The sequence below is a fragment of the Heptranchias perlo genome, chromosome 5 (assembly GCF_035084215.1).
Source record: "Heptranchias perlo isolate sHepPer1 chromosome 5, sHepPer1.hap1, whole genome shotgun sequence".
Classification (NCBI taxonomy): domain Eukaryota; kingdom Metazoa; phylum Chordata; class Chondrichthyes; order Hexanchiformes; family Hexanchidae; genus Heptranchias; species Heptranchias perlo.
In genome coordinates, this window is record NC_090329.1 from 76,633,065 (window position 1) to 76,651,383 (window position 18,319).

The following is an 18,319-nucleotide window of genomic DNA, read 5'->3' on the forward strand; positions in this document are numbered from 1 at the left end:
TACCTTTCTCTCTGCACAGAAGCTGCCTGACCTACTGAGTGTTTCCAGCATTTTCTGTTTTTATTTCAGATTTCCAGTTTTGGCAGTATTTTGCTTTTTGTATTTTGTAAGATTGTTTAGATCAGGACTAAAACAATGGCAATTTTGTTTTTTTTTAAAAAGAGAGGAGAGATTGAGTTTGAGGTGGTGTATGTTGCTCCAGAGATAGATTCTGACGATGAAAATGTGGATTATGAGGATGAGACTGGGCATCGCTATCGCTTGTACCTCGATGAGCTGGAGGAAAGCAGGAATGCAGCTGTGGGCAGAAACGATGGAAGTGGTGACGCCAAACCACTAGCAGGTAGATATCTGAAATGGACAACATTGTAGACTTGCATGGTTTTGAGGTGCTCAAAGACCATAGAAAGAAAGAACTTGCATTCATATCTCACCATTCGCCACCTCAGGACATTTCAAAGCACTTTATAGCCAATGAAGTGTAGTTACTGTTGTAATGTAGAGAAACATGGCATCCAATTTACTCACAGCAAGGTCCCACAAACTGCAATGCGATAATGACCAGAAAATCTGTTTGTGATGTTGGTTGAGGAATAAATATTGGCCAGAAGATTGGGAGAACTCCCCTGCCCTCTCTTCAAATAGTGTCACGTCCATCTGAGAGGTGGATGTGTCCTCGGTTTAACATCTCATCCGAAACACAGCACTCCCTCAGTACTAAGTTGTGTGCTTAAGTCTCTAGACTGGGACTTGAACTCACAACCTTCTGGCTCAAAGGTGAGAGTGCTTCCACTGAGCCAAAGCTGAAAACTATGCTTTCAGACCTTGTAGAAGTTACAGTATGGTTGCTCTCGGGCCTGCTGCTTCCAGTATCTTGCCTAAATGGAAAATCTTCATAGGTGAGCCTTGACAATGAGTGTCAGAAGGCTAGTCAAACATGAAGAGCATCAACAGCCAAGCTCTATTCTACCTTCATCTAATGTCTACATATGCAGAAGCGAGTAGCACGGTTGTTTTTCTGCTCTCAATTCTGGGGTGTTGAGGCCATCATAGCCACACTGCTGTGTAGCAGATATGGCCTTACTCAGTATAAACTGAGGATTGAATATTGGACCTTTCTGGTCTGTGTAGTGCATTGCACTTTGCCTTTACCAGCAGAATTGTTGGGTGAACACTTTTTCATCTTTCATCAGAAGTTCTGTTTTGGAAATTAGTTTCTATTTCTCCCTTCTTTAAGTTTTCTCCCTGCTAAAACAGCCACACATTTCCCATGTGATAGGGCAGGTCTGTACTGTCATGATTGTTGCTAGCTGCTAACAGGTACTCAACTTGACTTAACCCTTGAGTATTCCTGAAAATTTGCTTTATCATATATCATGTAATTAAATTATGCTGCAAATACATTTTTTTTACAGAGTGAAAGAATTGTCATAATCATGAAGCTTTTAAAATATATACACTTGCATACTTTTTTGTATAAAATATTAATACTGAATAATTTTTTTTAAAAAAAGCAACCGAGCAGAAACCAGTTCTAGATGCCATCTTAAATGGGGATGCAGGAACAAGCAGTGAAACAGCTTCAGAAGATGCCACACCCAAACGAGAAGATTGTGCAGAATGATCATCTTAAGTTGGCCCTATGTTACTTGAACACTAATGTGATATTTCTGCACTTGACTGGTAATACGGAAGGAACATTGTGTGAATATGATCAACCGTGTAAACCTGTACTGGAAATAATGTCTATAAGGGATCACCATGATTATGTCCTGGGGCTTAGGGGTTCCAATAATACCATAGAGTTGCATTATTAACAGTTCTGCATGTATGAAAATATTTTGATTTTGTATTAATTCACCATTGCAAGTAAATGTGTTGGAAGGTGTGTGAGTTCTGAGGTTACAGCTGACTTAAGCTTTGAAACTAGAAGGAGACTTAACATGTACTAGGTGCTAGCCTAATAGTTTGAAATTAAATGTTGTCTTTAAGGGTGTTTTCAGACTGCCTCATGTTACACTTTCCCCTCAGGGTTCTTTTGTGCACAAGAAGCACTTTCATCCTGTTACAGTTACATTCTGTCAATCTTTTCCGTGATGTTGCTTCTAAATTGAATCGTAGTCCTTCAGAGCATATTTATGGCATTGTATTTGCTTCTCATTGTTCATACATGATTAATCTGGAAACATAATCTGGCTTTAAATATATGCAGAACTGTTAACTGGACTTCCTAAAGGTACAATATAACTATGTCCTGACCCACAGCCATGTCCATAAAGAATGTAATCGCATTGCATTAAATGTTGCTGTTAATCTAGATAGGAATTGACATCTTAGTTAATATCTATAAATAGTAAAAGTGTGATACCTTGTGTTTATTGCTGTATCTTATTAAAATTTAATTAGCCAATGAGATGTAGATTATTATGTGGTATAACTGCATCTCCTTGGAAGACTAATTTCTTCTTAAAATATAAAGATTTTCTAATCCAGCAGTAATAATTATTTAAAGATACTCTGACTGAGTTACATCATTGTTGTGAGCACCCGGTTCCTATACATATCCAATTCTGCATTCAAATGCACTATTTGTAATTATCAGGTTATTCTGTAAAGAGTATAAAATGTAATGTATGGTAAAGTTAAGATGACCTTAGTATGTTTGATGTAGTATCACTTCTTCAGGTACCTTGCACCCTTGGAAGAAAAGCACCTTGTGTGTACTGGTCTCTATGCATTGGATCACTTGTTATAATGTACTGATTCAAAATTACCCTTAAATCCAGGTCTTGTCATTCAAACAGTGCAGCTGCAGTGTGAAGTGCAAATTCCCATCAAAATTTCAGTACGAATGTCAAACTTATGTGAACATGCTTAAGAATGATTTTCAGTTAATGACAAGAATTTGGACTGTAGAAAAGTTATAGTGCTACAACAGACTAGTGCACACCTGGCTGGAAAAAAGTAACTTATTGTCTGAACACAAACTCCTGAAAAAGGGATACTTCTGGTTTTTCTACATTTACATGATGGAGTTCACACTCTTTCTATTTATATGTTATAATGGAACAAATGCTTCACTTTATAAAGTGTGTGTTTGTTCTCAGTATCAGCACGAGTGGTTTCCTTGCCATTTTTGTATAAGCAATTCTATATTGTACATACATCCTCATTATTGGATTTTTAGCTATTTATAAAGTTACACAGTTTATGGTGAATGCTTATTTTTATGTTCCCCCCCCCCCCAACCCTTTCATGGCTTTAAATTTACACTGCTAAATTACTGTTGTCTGCAATCAAATATGTTGACTGTTAAGGTTACACACTGCCATTTAGGTTTTCAATTGCTGAAGCAGTTTGTAAGGACATTTTCTTCAATAGTAGAATATCTTCCATTCATTTTTTTTGATGATTTGGCTTTTAAGTGTCAAAGGAATATGACTCAAGTGACATAGCCATGTTCTTTAAGTTTTTAGTCTTTCATCAGTAGGTGGCAATAAGTTACCAGTAGAGATGCATGCTTAATTTGTGGGATAACAAATTTGTCATGCATCTGTGGGAATGTAGGCTTTATTTCAATGTGATTCTGTTACTAGTGGTTCAAATATAATGTCTTGCGAGCCTTTGATGTACTAAATTTGCTCTACTTGCAAGACCGTCCACTTCTGATTTTACAATGTTCATGATAATGCTTGTATTAGTGGCTCTTACTCATCTGGAAAACTTCTTATCTCAAAATCCCTCTACCTAATGTGCTAGGACATTCTTTTACATAACTACTAGTTTCTGACCAGTTTATATTTTTCTACAACAGTGGAGTACTAGCAGTGGATTTCATTTACCAGAGATTTATGTCTCCCTTGTCAGCAGAAAATTCTAGCTATGTTAATGGAACAGTGGGGAAAAGTGAAAGATCTGTTCGTTTATTTCATTATATTCATTATATTATAAAAATGTTTAATGTATTGTTTACATTTGTTTTATACTCCAATATATTTATGGCTTATTTTATCATTTCCTTGTGTGTTGGGAAGTCTGAACTTCACCTGGATGAGAATTTAATTGGTGTTTTTTCATAATTTTACAGTTGATTACAATTACAGAAAACTTAACTATGCCAAAGTAAATGAAAAAGAGTGATTTGCACAGGATTGTGAAAAAGGAAATTAAATCTCCCATACCCTTGAAGGAAAACAAGGGATGTGGGAGGATAAGAGGCTGCAAGTTAAAGCTAGCCAATTGCATATGTGAATATATACAGGAAACATCCAATTACACTGTGATTTGAAGTACAAAACAATTTACATATGGGAACGTTCTTATCTGCAGAGTTTATATTCTTAACTTTTAAAGACTTTAAACTCTGGTTCATTTATTTCATCAGTTATGAATCATTTAGCTTTTTCAAGAATTTTCTTTCATTTAATGTTTTGAAGATAAAAAAACAAAACCGCAGAACTTGGAGCACATTTAAATGTAACACTAGTAATGTTAAGCATTCAGTTCTGTCATTTCTAAAGATTTTCTGATCAATGCTGTGCCCAAGAAAATGATACTGTTCTAGAGGTGCTGTTCTACTACAAGTACCGGTTTGAGACTGGTACCTGTTTACAGCAGTGCAATCCTAGCAGACCAGAGTTACATCAGCACTCTCTAATCAGCAAAAGCAGAGCTCTGCATAGCTACATTGAAAGGCCAGTTAAACTTTAATATTAGTAAAAAGCTGACAAAATTGTTACCGCTCTACTAAAAAGTTCCCAGGTTATTTTCCTTTGCACTGATTGGAGTGAGACTACCTGCTGGAAGTGGCAAATTCAAATCGAGCAACTTCATATCTGAGTTGCTCCACAGATTTTATGTTAATGCAAAACTGAAACTGCTTTATATCAGTACAAATATGTTACATAACTAGCCTATAAAAGGAGTGGGTGTAAAGTTTGATCTCCATGCCCTGTCATAAGCAGGAGATGGTGTCTTTGATGTTGGCTAATGGCTCAAAGCACAATGTAGATTGAAATAGTGGTGGTGTAGATAAACTAGTGTGTACCCAGAAAACCACTGCAAAGGTGTCTGGCATATGGATGGGTTCTGATTCTATGATATTACACACACACCTAAGAAATGTATATAAAATATATTTGCACCTTTTCCTGTTCCAATGCAAATGTCATTAGAGAATGAAGGACAGATGGCTTTGTACATTGTTGGCTTACCACTTAAAATGGCTTTGAATTTTTTTTTAAGTGTCGTGTATATGAAAATGAGTATATGTTCTTCAGTGTAAGTCAGTAGTGTTTTTTTTCCTGAAAATTCAAATTGAACCCTCGCCCACTTAATTATTATTCTGATAAAACTTCCCTACTAGAATATAATGTGATGACAGGGAAGCCACATTTCTTCAAAATGTATGTCAGATGGAAACCTCCAAATTGATTCTCAGTGACCAGTATTTGAAGCTTTATAACTGGGTCCAGTAGAACCTACCTTACTGAGTATATAAACATTACCACACAAAAAAGTCAAACTAACTGATGTGCCGATTAAAAGCTATGATCAAATTTTCAAGATGCCTACACTTGACATTTAGTGGCCGCATTGATTTCAGGGACACCTTTTAATACTCTTTTTCCCTACAGTGGGAGATGGCTAAATTATTGTTTCTGTATGTATATATATATATATATATATACACACACACATACACACACACATAATATATATACACCCGTATCTTGAGATGAAATGCTGGGACAGAAGAAAGGTTAATACTTTTGAGCAGATAGGAAAAATTGCAGCTAGTAAATTAGTATGTAATAGCAGGTATAAGAAAAATGTCTTTGTAAGAAAGTTTTTGTTTAAATGTGAAGCAGGTTTTGTGCATAAAGTTTCACTGGAAGACAAAAGCAGGAACCATTGGAGTTTTTTGTGTTATCCATTTAATTGCGCTCATCAAGGTGATGGATGTTGGTGCTTGGTACTTAATTAATGTGTATAGACTTCTTGTTTTCCATTTTGCACACCAGCCTTTGATATTAATTGATACCAAATGTGAGGCACTTTGATGTTTTCCTATCTCCCATTAGCTGCATCTGAAACTAGTCAAGTGAGGATTTGGTAAGTTTACAAATCGCTAACTTTGAAAGGCATTTCACCATCTGAAATTATTTTAGCAAGTAATAGTAGAAATGGAATTAACCTTGTGGCAAAGATGGCACATCTACTAAATGCACTGCATTGTTTGTGGAAGCTCTCTTCAGCGTGGAAGATGCCCCAGCTGCCTGCAGTGTTAATTTTCAAGGTCTTCTGTTAATCTTTGGTTTCTTGCATTAACTGAAACACTTGTGAAAGAAGCAGGTTTGAAGACTGTGATTATACTGAGGTGGGGAATACAGTGGCTCAACTTTCCAGCCTTGTTACTGATAAATCTGGAACAAATCTAATTTCAATCCAATTATTGTATGGAGATGTAGTTGGTATACAGCATGTCCAAAGCCTGAAGGATCTAATAGTCAAACCTGATTCAAATAGGTTCTCCTGATCTCCCAACTGAGAAATGGCAAACAGCTGTTTCCAGTTTCTTCAGAAATTATGGCAAATGATCAGGAGAACCACTGGAAATTCTACCCAAAAATGTTTGTTTTCATTAAAACTATCTTGTCCAATCGGAGATATTCTGGTTCATGTATGGGTAAGGGGAGGAGACAGTACAGACTGGACCATTCATACCCCCAACAAGGTGGGCAATATTGAACACAAGACATCTTAAAAGGGATAAGAAAGAATGTGTGTTTATATAGTCTCATATCCTCAAGATGTCCCAATGAGTTACTTTTGAAGTGTAGTTACGGTTATGTAGACCAAACTGGAATATTGATTATAACACCAGAAGAATTCCCTCTTTTTCAAGTTGCACCATGGAATCTTTTACATCCACTTGACCTGGCAGATGGGCCTTAGTTTAACCTATTCTCCAAAAGACAGCACCCTCTGGCAATGCAGCAAACCCCCAATATTGTACTGAAGTGTCAGCCTAGATCATGGGGGTTAAATTGGTTAATCCAATTAACCCATGCCCGGTGGTTCCGATGCAGGCAGCACGAGATCCATGCTGCCTCCTCATTTTCCTGATTGTAGTGTAGCAGCGGGAGGCCTAGATATCGCGTGAGTTGTTCGCACCTCTTATATTTTGCACATAAGATATGGGTCCGTACGGAGTCTGAATGGAGATCAGACATCACACACTTAAAACACTGATGAGTTATGTTAAAACATTGAATAAAGGTTACGCACTATCCCACACCCTCCAATCTGCACGCCAGACCTCACCAATCTGAGTTTGCACCAGGCCTACAAGAGAGCGTGTACCAAGGTTCTCTGCTGATGCACGAGAGGCCTTGGTGCAAGAGGTGGACAGAAGGAGGGGTATTCTATATCCACAGAGGGCAAGAGGCCCTCCAGACGTATGCACAAGAGATAGTAGGGGATGCAGTCAATGCCAGGCGCGTAGCCACCACTAACATGGATGCAGTGCAGGAAGAAGTTCAGTACTTTGACACAAGTGGTCAAGGTGAGTGAGGTCAACTGTCACATGGCATCTCCTACCAACTGCACCACTAGCTGCATCCACTGCTTCATGCACTACACCCCTACCAACAAACTCAATACTCTTCCAATCAGACATGACCACTGTTGCAAGCCACACACCCACAACTCACAGATCACACACACTGGCAGCTATTCAACCATGACAGGCACATCACCCAAACATCCTGCAGGACACTCACCGATACACGTCCCGCTTTCTTGCAGGAGAAGGTAGTCCATAACAGGAGGCAACAAGTGGCAGTAGCATTTAGCCCCTTGAGCTTGTTCCGCCGTTCAATGAGATCATGGTTGATCTGTGACCCAACTCCATATACCGCAGATTTAAAATTAACAATTCAGCTAGCATCAACTGCCGTTTGCAGAGGAACGTTCCAAACTTCTACCACTCTGTGTGTATAAGTGTTTCCTAACTTCATTTCTGCAAGTTCTGGCTCTAAATGTTAGACTATGTCCCTTAGTCCCAGTATTCAAGTATAAAAGACCTCCAAAAACAGGTACAAATGCATCAGCAGCCAGAAGCAATTATCCAGCAACTAACCTGTAAATCCTGCATGGTCCCTTTAAATAGCACTGGTGGGGGGGGGGTCCTCCAAGCCGTCTACTGATTGTGGTTAAGACAATGTGTTAGCTGGAGCGCTGAGTTCCAAAATGGTATCTATCCCTTTTAAATAAGCGTTGCACACTGATCTAACTGATTCTCCTTACTTTATATGCTGCCAGCTTTTGTTGTCTGTGCGAACCTCTTTACCAAGATGGCGTCCGGTGCACATCACATTAGAAGCGTGCGTGCGCACGCATTGCGGACGCCATTTTGGGACCTCAGGAGGTCGTGTAGCGCCTGAAAAACGGGTGCTACACGGCTGAATTTCTAGCTCAACATGTCTAAGTACTGGAGTGGGGCTTGAACCCACAACCTCATGCCTTAAAAGTGACTGCTACAAAACTGAGCTAAGCTGGCACTTGGATAGCATCATTGTGATTTTTCTCTCTGTCTACTTTGCCTATCTTACTGAACAAATAACATTTTAACCTGGCTCAGTGGTAGTATTCTTACCTCTGAATCAGCAGATTGTAGGTTTATATGCAAATTGGTTGCAACGTTTGTCTACAAAGCAATAGTGACTACTGCAAAAGTACTTAATTGGCTGTAAAGCACTTTGGGAGGTCCTGAGGACATGAAAGATGCTACATAAATGCAAGTTCTTTCATTCAATGACTCAGTGGATAAATTATTTGTGTTATGGTATGGAGTCATCTAGAAGTTCCCTGTTTCAATGCCTAGTCTGCTCAACTGCTCCCAGCTAAAGTAGCAATTGGAACACCTAAATTAGCCTCAGTAGCCAAAAAGAACAATTGATGGAAGTTCCAGGTCCTGTTCACTACCTAGTGACCCCTGCTAGAAAGTGGGTATGTGTAAACCAAACTCAGCTATAATGTAATCTCTCCCTTACCTCTCCTCTCAGCCCCAGTTGAATAGCCCGATAACAATCTATTTTCATAGAGCCTGGACAAAGTACCAGACAGATGTTGGCACTAATGGAATTTTATATCAACATGAATCATCATTTACAATTAAATACAGTAACCATTTTATGCTTTCAAATAGAATTATAAAGCTGTCAAAATCAAGGCTGTATTTTCATTGTTTGTGTCAGTTATTAAAACAAGTATTAATCAACATGGTATCTATAATATCCCTACTTAAAAAGCCTGTTTAATTTTGAATTACTTTAAATAACTTTCCATTAATAGGAATGCCACTGAACACTTTCTAAATCATGCAGACACAAATAAACTATTTTTCTACTGCATATAAGTTTTATAATTCAACATAAATATAAATGCATTCAGTTTGTAAAGGAAAACTTACATTTTAATGTAAGTTACTTTTGCTCTAGGTCAGCCTGTGCTAGAAACCTGATTTTGTTCCCCTGGTGGCCTGGTTTGTGGATGAACTAATTTCAGCCGGAGCACCAGTTGGGGTACCATCAGCCTCAGCACCCTAGGGAGAGGGAGGAAAAAGTCAACTAGCATTTCCACTCCTAATTACTATCCTACTGGGCGTGGACATAAAGCGTGAAAAGGATCAGGTCCATTTGGGAGGCTCTAGAGCCAATTAGCTTTTTAACACATTGTCTAGGCTCACAAGAATGGCCACTTGGGTAAAGTACCATAAGGCTTTTGGCAACCACAGAACCCTACTTTTTCAGCACTCTGACAGGAGGGGATTTAAAAAAAAATAAAACCTGATTTGAAGACTAATGAATACAGATTATTGCTATGCATTTTTAAAAAAAATGAAATTCCACTATTTAATACTTTAATTATAATTTTTCAGCACCTTTGGCACTGTTACAGAATTACATCACAAGTGAATAACCATTTAAAGTGTATGAGTTCAGCAGGATAGAAGTAGTGTTGAACTTGAAGCAAGACTAAATGTCACATCTGCAAAATTTTTTGAAAACAGCTGTTATTTTGAGGAAGTTGTTAAAATAAAATCTGTCAAACCTATACAATACAATAAAAACACTTTATATACAGTGGTTGGTATTTAACTAGTGGCTATTAAATCAGTGATTAACAGCCAAGAGGTTAGCATGTTTACAAACCATTAATTTCCAGAGGTCATCAAATTAGGCCCCAACATTACAAGAACAAAGCAAACTTCAAAAATGCTTGTTTCCAGTTACAAAGGATGAATAAAATTAACTGAGAAAAAAATCTCTCATGTAACAGTGAAAGGTTTTTCATAGAAATGTTTCACCCTTTAACAGCAAAGGGTAGTTTAAAAAAAACAGTAACTGTTTCCATTCCTCAAAAATTAAAATCCTTTAAAGCACTGATAAGAATTGGGAATAAAATCTGCATCTAAAATCTAAATCTACTATGAATAAGCAAAAGCATGCAACCAATTTCCATATTAAGAGCATCTCACATACCAAATTGCACATCCAGTGTTTTAAGCAGCTTATTTATACCAATTAAGGTATGGAACATAAAAACGTGTGCAATTTCTTACACTTTTTCTTTTAAAACTTTTGCCTGTTTCAGTCTAAGTATATTAAGTTGATATAATGCCAGAATTACAATTTCAGTCTTGCATTAATTAGGTCAGGGCAACTGATACCAGTTGTGACATGTAACTGCCACAGTTTATCCAAGTACTCCATTTTGGTGCTACTCTTGTAGATTATTCTTATTCTGTGATGTTGAGTAAAGTCTTGAATTAACTGTTCACAGCTTTAGGAAGTTTTTTTTTTAAGATGCCAAATTTTTTTCACCAAAAACGGCAAAAAACTCAATTACCACAGAATCCCCCAACAATCAAGGTGCTGTTACTTGCTGGCCGATCATATTCTGCCTTGCCATTCTTTGAATTGTCAGTAATACCTTGTGGTATTTGATAAACTACACCACTGGGTTGTAATCCGTTACCATTAGGAATGTTGGATTCAATGTGAGAACTAGTCACTTGAGAAAACAAAGTTTTTTTTGTTAAAGAGGTCATGGGTACATTATAGGGAGTTTCTTTTGTGCATGGATTCTTCCTTGTTGAATGACTGAGGTGCTGCACTTTTTCAACAATTGGGGTTGCGTATTCTGGTTCCTGATTAGTTAAAGGTTCTGCATACTCATGTTGGTTTTCAACAAGCGGGATGACATAATGGCTCAAAGAATCTGTTCGACCAATTCCATCATCACCATCTGTGTCTATTGGTTTGAAAGTAGAGCCCTTTCTTGCCACTCTTACTGTGCCAACCATTAAAGGTTGCTGGTAATCTTCAAAACAAAAGACAGATAAAACGTTTTAGTGTCTAACTTCAATCTCCCATCACCACCCCACATGGTAACACAGCATCTTTCAGCATTGACTAATACCCAAAGAGAGATTTTAGAGCTGTTTAAATGATTATTATTTTATGGGTTTTTTTTAAGGTCTTTTTAAGGACTTCCCTAGATAGGAATTCTGTATATTGTGTAGATAATCGCCATCTCAAAAAATAAGATAGTAACATTAGGATCACAAGTTTTAGCATTCAACCTGTAAAACACACAAATGCTGGCTCTGAGACTGGATTTTTACAAAATAATTTTAAAAATTTATCAAGAGTAAAAAAATATCAAATTTTAAAGAGGTTATGACCACATCTAAAATGTTATCCTGGTAGCAGATGTGCAACACCACTTCTAATTTTAAAAAGTACTTTTATTTGTTAGATTTGTGGTAACATCACAATATTAATTGTTCTGCCACCAATAATGCCAAATTAAGCAGCTTCTTTCAAATCTGTTACAAGCTTGAGTGCAGAAATATAATGTTTCTCGAGGTGTGTAAATTCACAATACTTCCTTTTACCTGACAAGTCGCTCCTGACAACATCAAGCTTCTGCAAGACCTCCTTTTCATGGCTGTAACTAATAGTAAATTCGGTTGATTGGTGCTGGTGCCTTTTGAAAGGCTGTTCAAACTGTTTCCAACAACCTGCAATAAACAATATGAAACACTATTTCAACAGAATAAAAGATAAATGAATGAAGACTTGACAATACCAACTGGGGGAGAAACAGAGCAGACCCTTGGGTCCTGCAATTACAAATCAAACGATGCAGTGCTGTAAGTGCCAATAATGCAGCCAGGACCATATGGAATGAAATGGTACAGGTAACGAGTGACAACTCCCTAACTCCAAGGACCTCTCTCCAATGGAGAATGAGGTTTATGGATCTCAAAGCCAGAAGTGTACAAGTTGTCATTAATGTATATTTTGTACATTTCAGACAGTAGACCTACATTTACCCTAAAAGTGCATAAAAAAATCTAAGGGCATCACCCTGTGTACAAAATGACCTGTAGAGAAAAATGCATATGGAAGACTTCAGTTAAATAGATACAGCATCTTGTAATGCACAAATTGCCATTGAAGCCTCACTACTTTGGTGGGAATTCCATAAGAGACATGATGAGAATTCTCAAATAGTTCCCAAATTCAACAGTCTATGACTGACAATAATAAACATTTTGTCATGCAGAAGAGGCTTAATCACAATTCCCAAGGAGGGCAGGCTACAGCAGGAAGGACAGCAGGATTTGCTTTGCTTCCTTATCCTAAGAACTAAGCAGATAATCCTTTAGGGGATGGAAATGTGGGAGGGCCTGCACCCACAGATAGTTTGTACTGGCTAAATGCGAAGTTAAAAATCAGAAATGATGGGGTAGAAATTGATATGCGTCGTGCCTGTTTTTGGGTGTAAACGGGCGCAAAGCACATAAATTTAGCAGTGGGATGGCCGCCGCCCAATCTACGCAAGCATTGGTCCACTGCTAAATTCATGGAGCCTTTTTTAGGCATCCCAGGCAGATGCCTGAAACAGGCCTTAGACTTCTAATTTACATCGTTGAGGGGGCTACTGCCAGAAATTAGTCGGCAATGAGCGGGAATCCTGCAGCATAAATCAATAGAAGGTACACCTGTGAAGTAGTTCTCAATGGTGGCAAAATAAAAAAACAGCTAAGACATAAGCTTTCTATGAATCTTTTTGTAACAGTGGCTGGGAACTTTAAATTTATTTCTGCCTAGCCATCCACTTTATACAGACACGATTTACATCCAGCATTGATGAGGCGGAAAGTGATGAAAAATTGCAGGTATGGTGCCACTAAATCACTAACTCATGCCTTTCCTTTTTTGAATGTTTCATATTTAAATATGCCTCCTCTTTTTGGGCATGTGCTTCCACAGTCAACTGGAAGCGACATTAGAAAATTGGGCATGTGAAAAAATGAGCGTGGTTCTGATATTACAGATCCCCACCCCATTTTCATCCACTATGGGGACAAATAGGAAAATCTCAGCCCTAGAATCTGTGTCGTGGGAAGAAATTACTAAATGTTTGGAAAAAGGAGGAAATTAGGATCAGACAGCACACATTTCTAAAAGATTGTGCTTTACCAAACCATATAGGATAGATAAAGGAAACAAGGTGAATATGGTCGATGTGGAATTTCACAATGCATTTGATAAGGTAATCACATACGGAACTTACGGCAAAAATAACAGCCAGTGGAATTAATGGAGAGAGATGCTTGGAGGAAAGGCAAAGGATAGGGCAAAAGAAAGCTTCTGAGACTGGAAAGATGTGGTGAATGGTGTTCCGCAGGGGTTTCTGTTATGGCCATTGTTATTTACGACATATATAAATTATCTGGACTTAGGAATTGAGGAGACATTATTGAAATTTGCTGATACATCAAATTGGGGGGAGGGGGTATGATAAATTGACAAGAATCATGAAAGACTGAAGAAGGACATAGGTAAACTAGCAAGATGGACAGATAGGTGGCAGATGCAGTCTACATAGAAAACGTGAAGTTCTGTAATACATCTTGGAAGTAAGAATAGAGAAAAGAATACACCTTAAATGGCAAGATTTTAAATGGAGTGAAGAAGCAGGGGATCTTGGTGTGCAGATACACATGGTCACAATGCAAGTAGATAAAGTCATAAAAAGGGCAGAGTCCAATCAATTGTCCCTAGTAAATAAAGGGCATAGGTTTAAGATCACTAAAAGAATTAAGTTTAGGAGAATGTTTTTTGAACAGAGGGTTCTTAGGAGATGATACCAGAAATAGTGAAGGTAGAATCCATAATAGCTTTTAGAACAAAATTGGATAAATACTTGCAAAAGAAAAAATTTAAAGGGTAGGGCAAAAGGACAGGGGACAAAGTGAATGGCTCATTCAGAAAGCCGGCACAAGTGTGATGGGCTGAATGGCCTCCTCCTATGCTGTAACATTCTATGATTCTGTGATACAGAAAGGAAGGAAGTAATGTTGAACTTAGTTAAGCCACAGTTGGACTGTACTGTGTACAGTTTAGGGCACTCTATTGAAGGAAAGATATAACAATGGGAAAAGTGTTGCATAGATTCACTATAATTATAACCTATTCTTGTTAACATCCTAAAGAGAGATTTTAAGCAGTTAGGACATTTTTCACTAGATTTAAGGTGAACAGGCAGTCTGAGATCTTTAAGATTATTAAGGATTACAATGAGCTAAATAGTAATAGGTTCTTTACACACTGGTCAGTGAGGCAGGAATGAGAGGGCATATACTTTAAATAACAACAAAAAGGAATTAAACAAACAGCTTGCATTTATATATCACCTTTCATGACCTCAGGATGTCCCAAAGTGCTTTACAGCCAATTAAGTACATTTTAAGTGTAGTCACTGTTGTAATGTAGGGAAATGTGGCAAACAATTTGCACACAGCAAGGTCCCACAAACAGCAATGAGATAAATGACCAGATAATCTGCCTTTTATAGTGATGTTGGTTGAGGGATAAATATTTAACAGTGAGGTTAAAAGAAATGCTATGAAATTTCATGCTGCAATCCATTGATGAAGTTCATAAATTTGTTCAAACAGGAGTTAGACAGTTGTTGAAAGAGAGAAATGTTGAAGGTATGGGGAATGAGCAAAACAGTGGGATTCGACTAGGTGGCTCATGTGGAGAAACTTGATGTGCCAAATAGCCTATTTCTGTGTTGTAATGTTCTCTGATTTTGTACTGAGGCTGTGCATATAACCAGCAAATCTCTACCAAACTAATCAAGAACTGGCAAATCCAGAAACATAGCACAAAAGGCTAGCATGACCCAAGGCTAGCATGCCTTTATTGTGGTAATTGTCATAAGTTAGAAATTTAAATTTGTGGAAAATGTAAGTGTGTGCACTTAACCAACTTTGACAGAATATGTCCTGATTTATAGCACATTAATTGGGCTATGATTGTTAGTCAACCTGATCAAACTCAAACTACCAGCTCAGTTATTTTCTTTTCCTTTTCATGCTAGTTACTCACAGCTGATTTCTAAAGCATAATTTAACATTTTCATCCAAATTTAAAGACCCAATATAAGCACCCCTCCCAAATTTAACTTTTATAACTGATTTTACTGTGTTTTTAAAAAATACAAGGATTCAAACCTGCAATTGGAGACATCAGGTGATTATTTGTCACTGTGTAAACCCAAGGAGATACAAGAGGGGTTATTTTATTGGTGTGAGCACATATGGGCCTGATGGCCTCGCTCATCCTTGACATAAATACATAAACCCAAAATCAAGCTCCCAGCGGGTAAAGCTCCCTCTGGGAAAACAATTTGGTAAAATCCCCTCAATGTCTAATTGGCCAAAATTCTTGACAGGAAATGAGTTATGTAAACCCAGGTGACCCAAAAAAAAAGCAAGTGCAGATTCCTTTGACTAAAGGAACACCCAAGTCACAACCTCAGTCATCAGCATATAGACAACTATACTTACACTTGGCAAGTAAGTAGGCAGCCAAGATGTACAGAGACAGACTTACACACTGCCAGTTCAATTTATACAAAAATTACATAATATGTCACTATAGATTTAATATATTTGTCAATTAACTGATGGGTCCCAAAAGACACCCGAGCACCCCAGAAGAAAATTTTAAAAAAGTGTTCAGAGCTCTTTGGCGTGTAGGTCAATACTGAATAACTAGACCAGGATGAATGGGGACTTTTGTAAATTAATTATAACCATTACATTATTCCAAAGAGAATCAAAAAAGCCAGTTCCTCCTTATTATTAAAATTACAGAACATTCTATATTTCACTGTGCTTCTCTGCTGTTAGATATCTCTACACTATAGTCACAATAGCTCTTGATTACTTTCTGTCCTAGCTATGAGATGTGTGTGTCCTAGTGCAACATGTTCCCTTGAAGTTATGGCTGAGATGGCAACCTGCATACACAAAACTTAAAAAGAGAAAAGACAAATGTACAAAATACAATGGCACAAACTGTCCTGTATATTTTTAAACTCCACCAATGACTCCTGTTTAAAATCTTTTTAGCTTATGTCAGTACTAAGATTATCCTCTCCCCACAGCTCAATATCACAAATTTGCAAAACTTACAAGCTGCGCTCAGATGTTTTCTTAATTTGTTGGTTCCCAGAAATGTGAATGGTGAACACTAGCTACAGAGAAATCTGGCAACAATTTTTCATTGCTTGCAAATATTAAGCTGATCTATTACAGAAAATTACCATAGTTCATAGAGAAAATATTTTAAAGGCACATTTATTAGCAGGTGTGTGTTTTTGGCTAATGCTGAACTTTGCAACAGTGCAGGTTTGTGGGTCACTGCACATTTATCAAACTTATTTTACTCAACACTTAGTTACGATGTCACCATGGCTCAGTGGTAACACTCTCACCTCTCAGTCAGAAGGTTGTGGGTTCAAGTCTCACTCCAGAGACTTGAGCACAAAATCTAGGCAGATACGCCAGTGCAGCACGGAGGGAGTGCTGCACTGTCAGAGGTGCTGTTTTTCGGATGCAAAAGATCCCATGGCACTATTCCGAAGAGAAGAGGAGGAGTTCTCCAGGTCACCTGGCCAATATTTATCCCTCAATCAATATCTGGTCATTGTCACATTGTTGTTTGTGGGATCTTGCTGTGCGCAGCTTGGCTCCCATGTTTCCGACATTACAACAGTGATTTTAGCCAATGATGTAATCTTGAAATTTAAAGTGATTTGTCACGTGAAAGAGCTATACAAATGCAAGTGTTTCTTTCTAACCTGCTTTTTGACTGGAAGTACCAATAGAATCTGTCTTCTTGCTGCAAGAAAAAAGTAATTATTAGAATTTAGATAACATAGTGCAACAGCTGTCTATAAAAATGCTTTCTTCTTACAAACCGAAAAACTTAAGGTACCAACTCAATTTCTATGTGCTATTTTGTAGAAAATCTAACTGAAGAATAATAAGCAGCCAATTATTTATGTTTTTATTGTACTGCACATTCAATATGGTCAATTCAGCATGTAACTATGGTTCATTCACTAAAGCCTCCTGCAAAGGATCACAAAATGTCATCACTTTTGTTTTACAGCGATTCAATTACAGGAAGAAAAATTTAAATGGAGTGATGTTTCTTTAAAAAGATTCCCCAACATGCAGTAGCGTTATTACAATGAAACACAGCAATCTACCTTTAAAATTCCAACGCAGCCTTCCTCAGCTGATGGCCTATGTTGTCCCTGTTTTATAATGGCATAGGTTAAATAGCAGATCCTAGGATGGAAATGATGGAACTTGGGGCTTATGATGTCAACCTGGCCTAAACCCTCATTTGCATGGTTGCACCTTAGCTAGGGCAGGTGCATCTTACACCCTCCCTTACATCCTGCAGAGTTTAAGGCAGAACTCAAATGGGATGTAAAACTGGTATATTCACTCTAAGTATCAAATTTCAATCCCCCCAACCTCCTGCCTAGGTAGAGCCACCTGATTATACCTACCAAACCATTGGAATTTCAGGGCCTGACAATCCAAGAGAGGACAAGATATTGATCAAAAGAACAGCATTAGTGATCATTTATTCACCACTTCTTAAACAGTGCTTTAGTAGAAGAACAAAACAAGTATTTGTGGTGATGACTTGAGTCTAAAATATGAAGATAGAATCTTAGAAATTTACGGTAAAGATGGAAGCCATTTGGGCCCATCGTGTCCGAGCTGGGCGAGAAAGAGCTATCCAGCCTAATCCCACTTTCCAGCTCTTGGTCCATAGCCTCGTAGGTTACGGCTCCTTCAAGTGCATATCCAAATACTTTTTAAATGCGATGAGGGTTTCTGCATTTACCGCCCTTTCAAGCAGTG

At 37.8% G+C, this 18,319-nt stretch overlaps 2 protein-coding genes across 2 annotated transcripts in view; one reads left to right on the forward strand and one right to left on the reverse strand.

Annotated features, from left to right (window-relative positions):
* gopc (golgi-associated PDZ and coiled-coil motif containing) overlaps window positions 1-5,903 on the forward strand; it is a 73,377-nt gene extending 67,474 nt beyond the window's left edge. Inside the window, exons 7-8 of the mRNA XM_067984684.1 lie at window positions 163-343; window positions 1,515-5,903. Coding sequence (XP_067840785.1) covers window positions 163-343; window positions 1,515-1,624 — 291 coding nt within the window. The 3' untranslated portion in view covers window positions 1,625-5,903. The remainder of the gene's footprint in view (window positions 1-162; window positions 344-1,514) is intronic.
* Window positions 5,904-9,877: 3,974 nt separating this feature from the next.
* dcbld1 (discoidin, CUB and LCCL domain containing 1) overlaps window positions 9,878-18,319 on the reverse strand; it is a 103,143-nt gene continuing 94,701 nt past the window's right edge. Inside the window, exons 13-15 of the mRNA XM_067984685.1 lie at window positions 17,236-17,276; window positions 11,966-12,091; window positions 9,878-11,388 (exon numbers count right to left, since the gene is read on the reverse strand). Of these exons, the coding sequence (XP_067840786.1) occupies window positions 10,907-11,388; window positions 11,966-12,091; window positions 17,236-17,276 (649 nt within the window). The 3' untranslated portion in view covers window positions 9,878-10,906. The remainder of the gene's footprint in view (window positions 11,389-11,965; window positions 12,092-17,235; window positions 17,277-18,319) is intronic.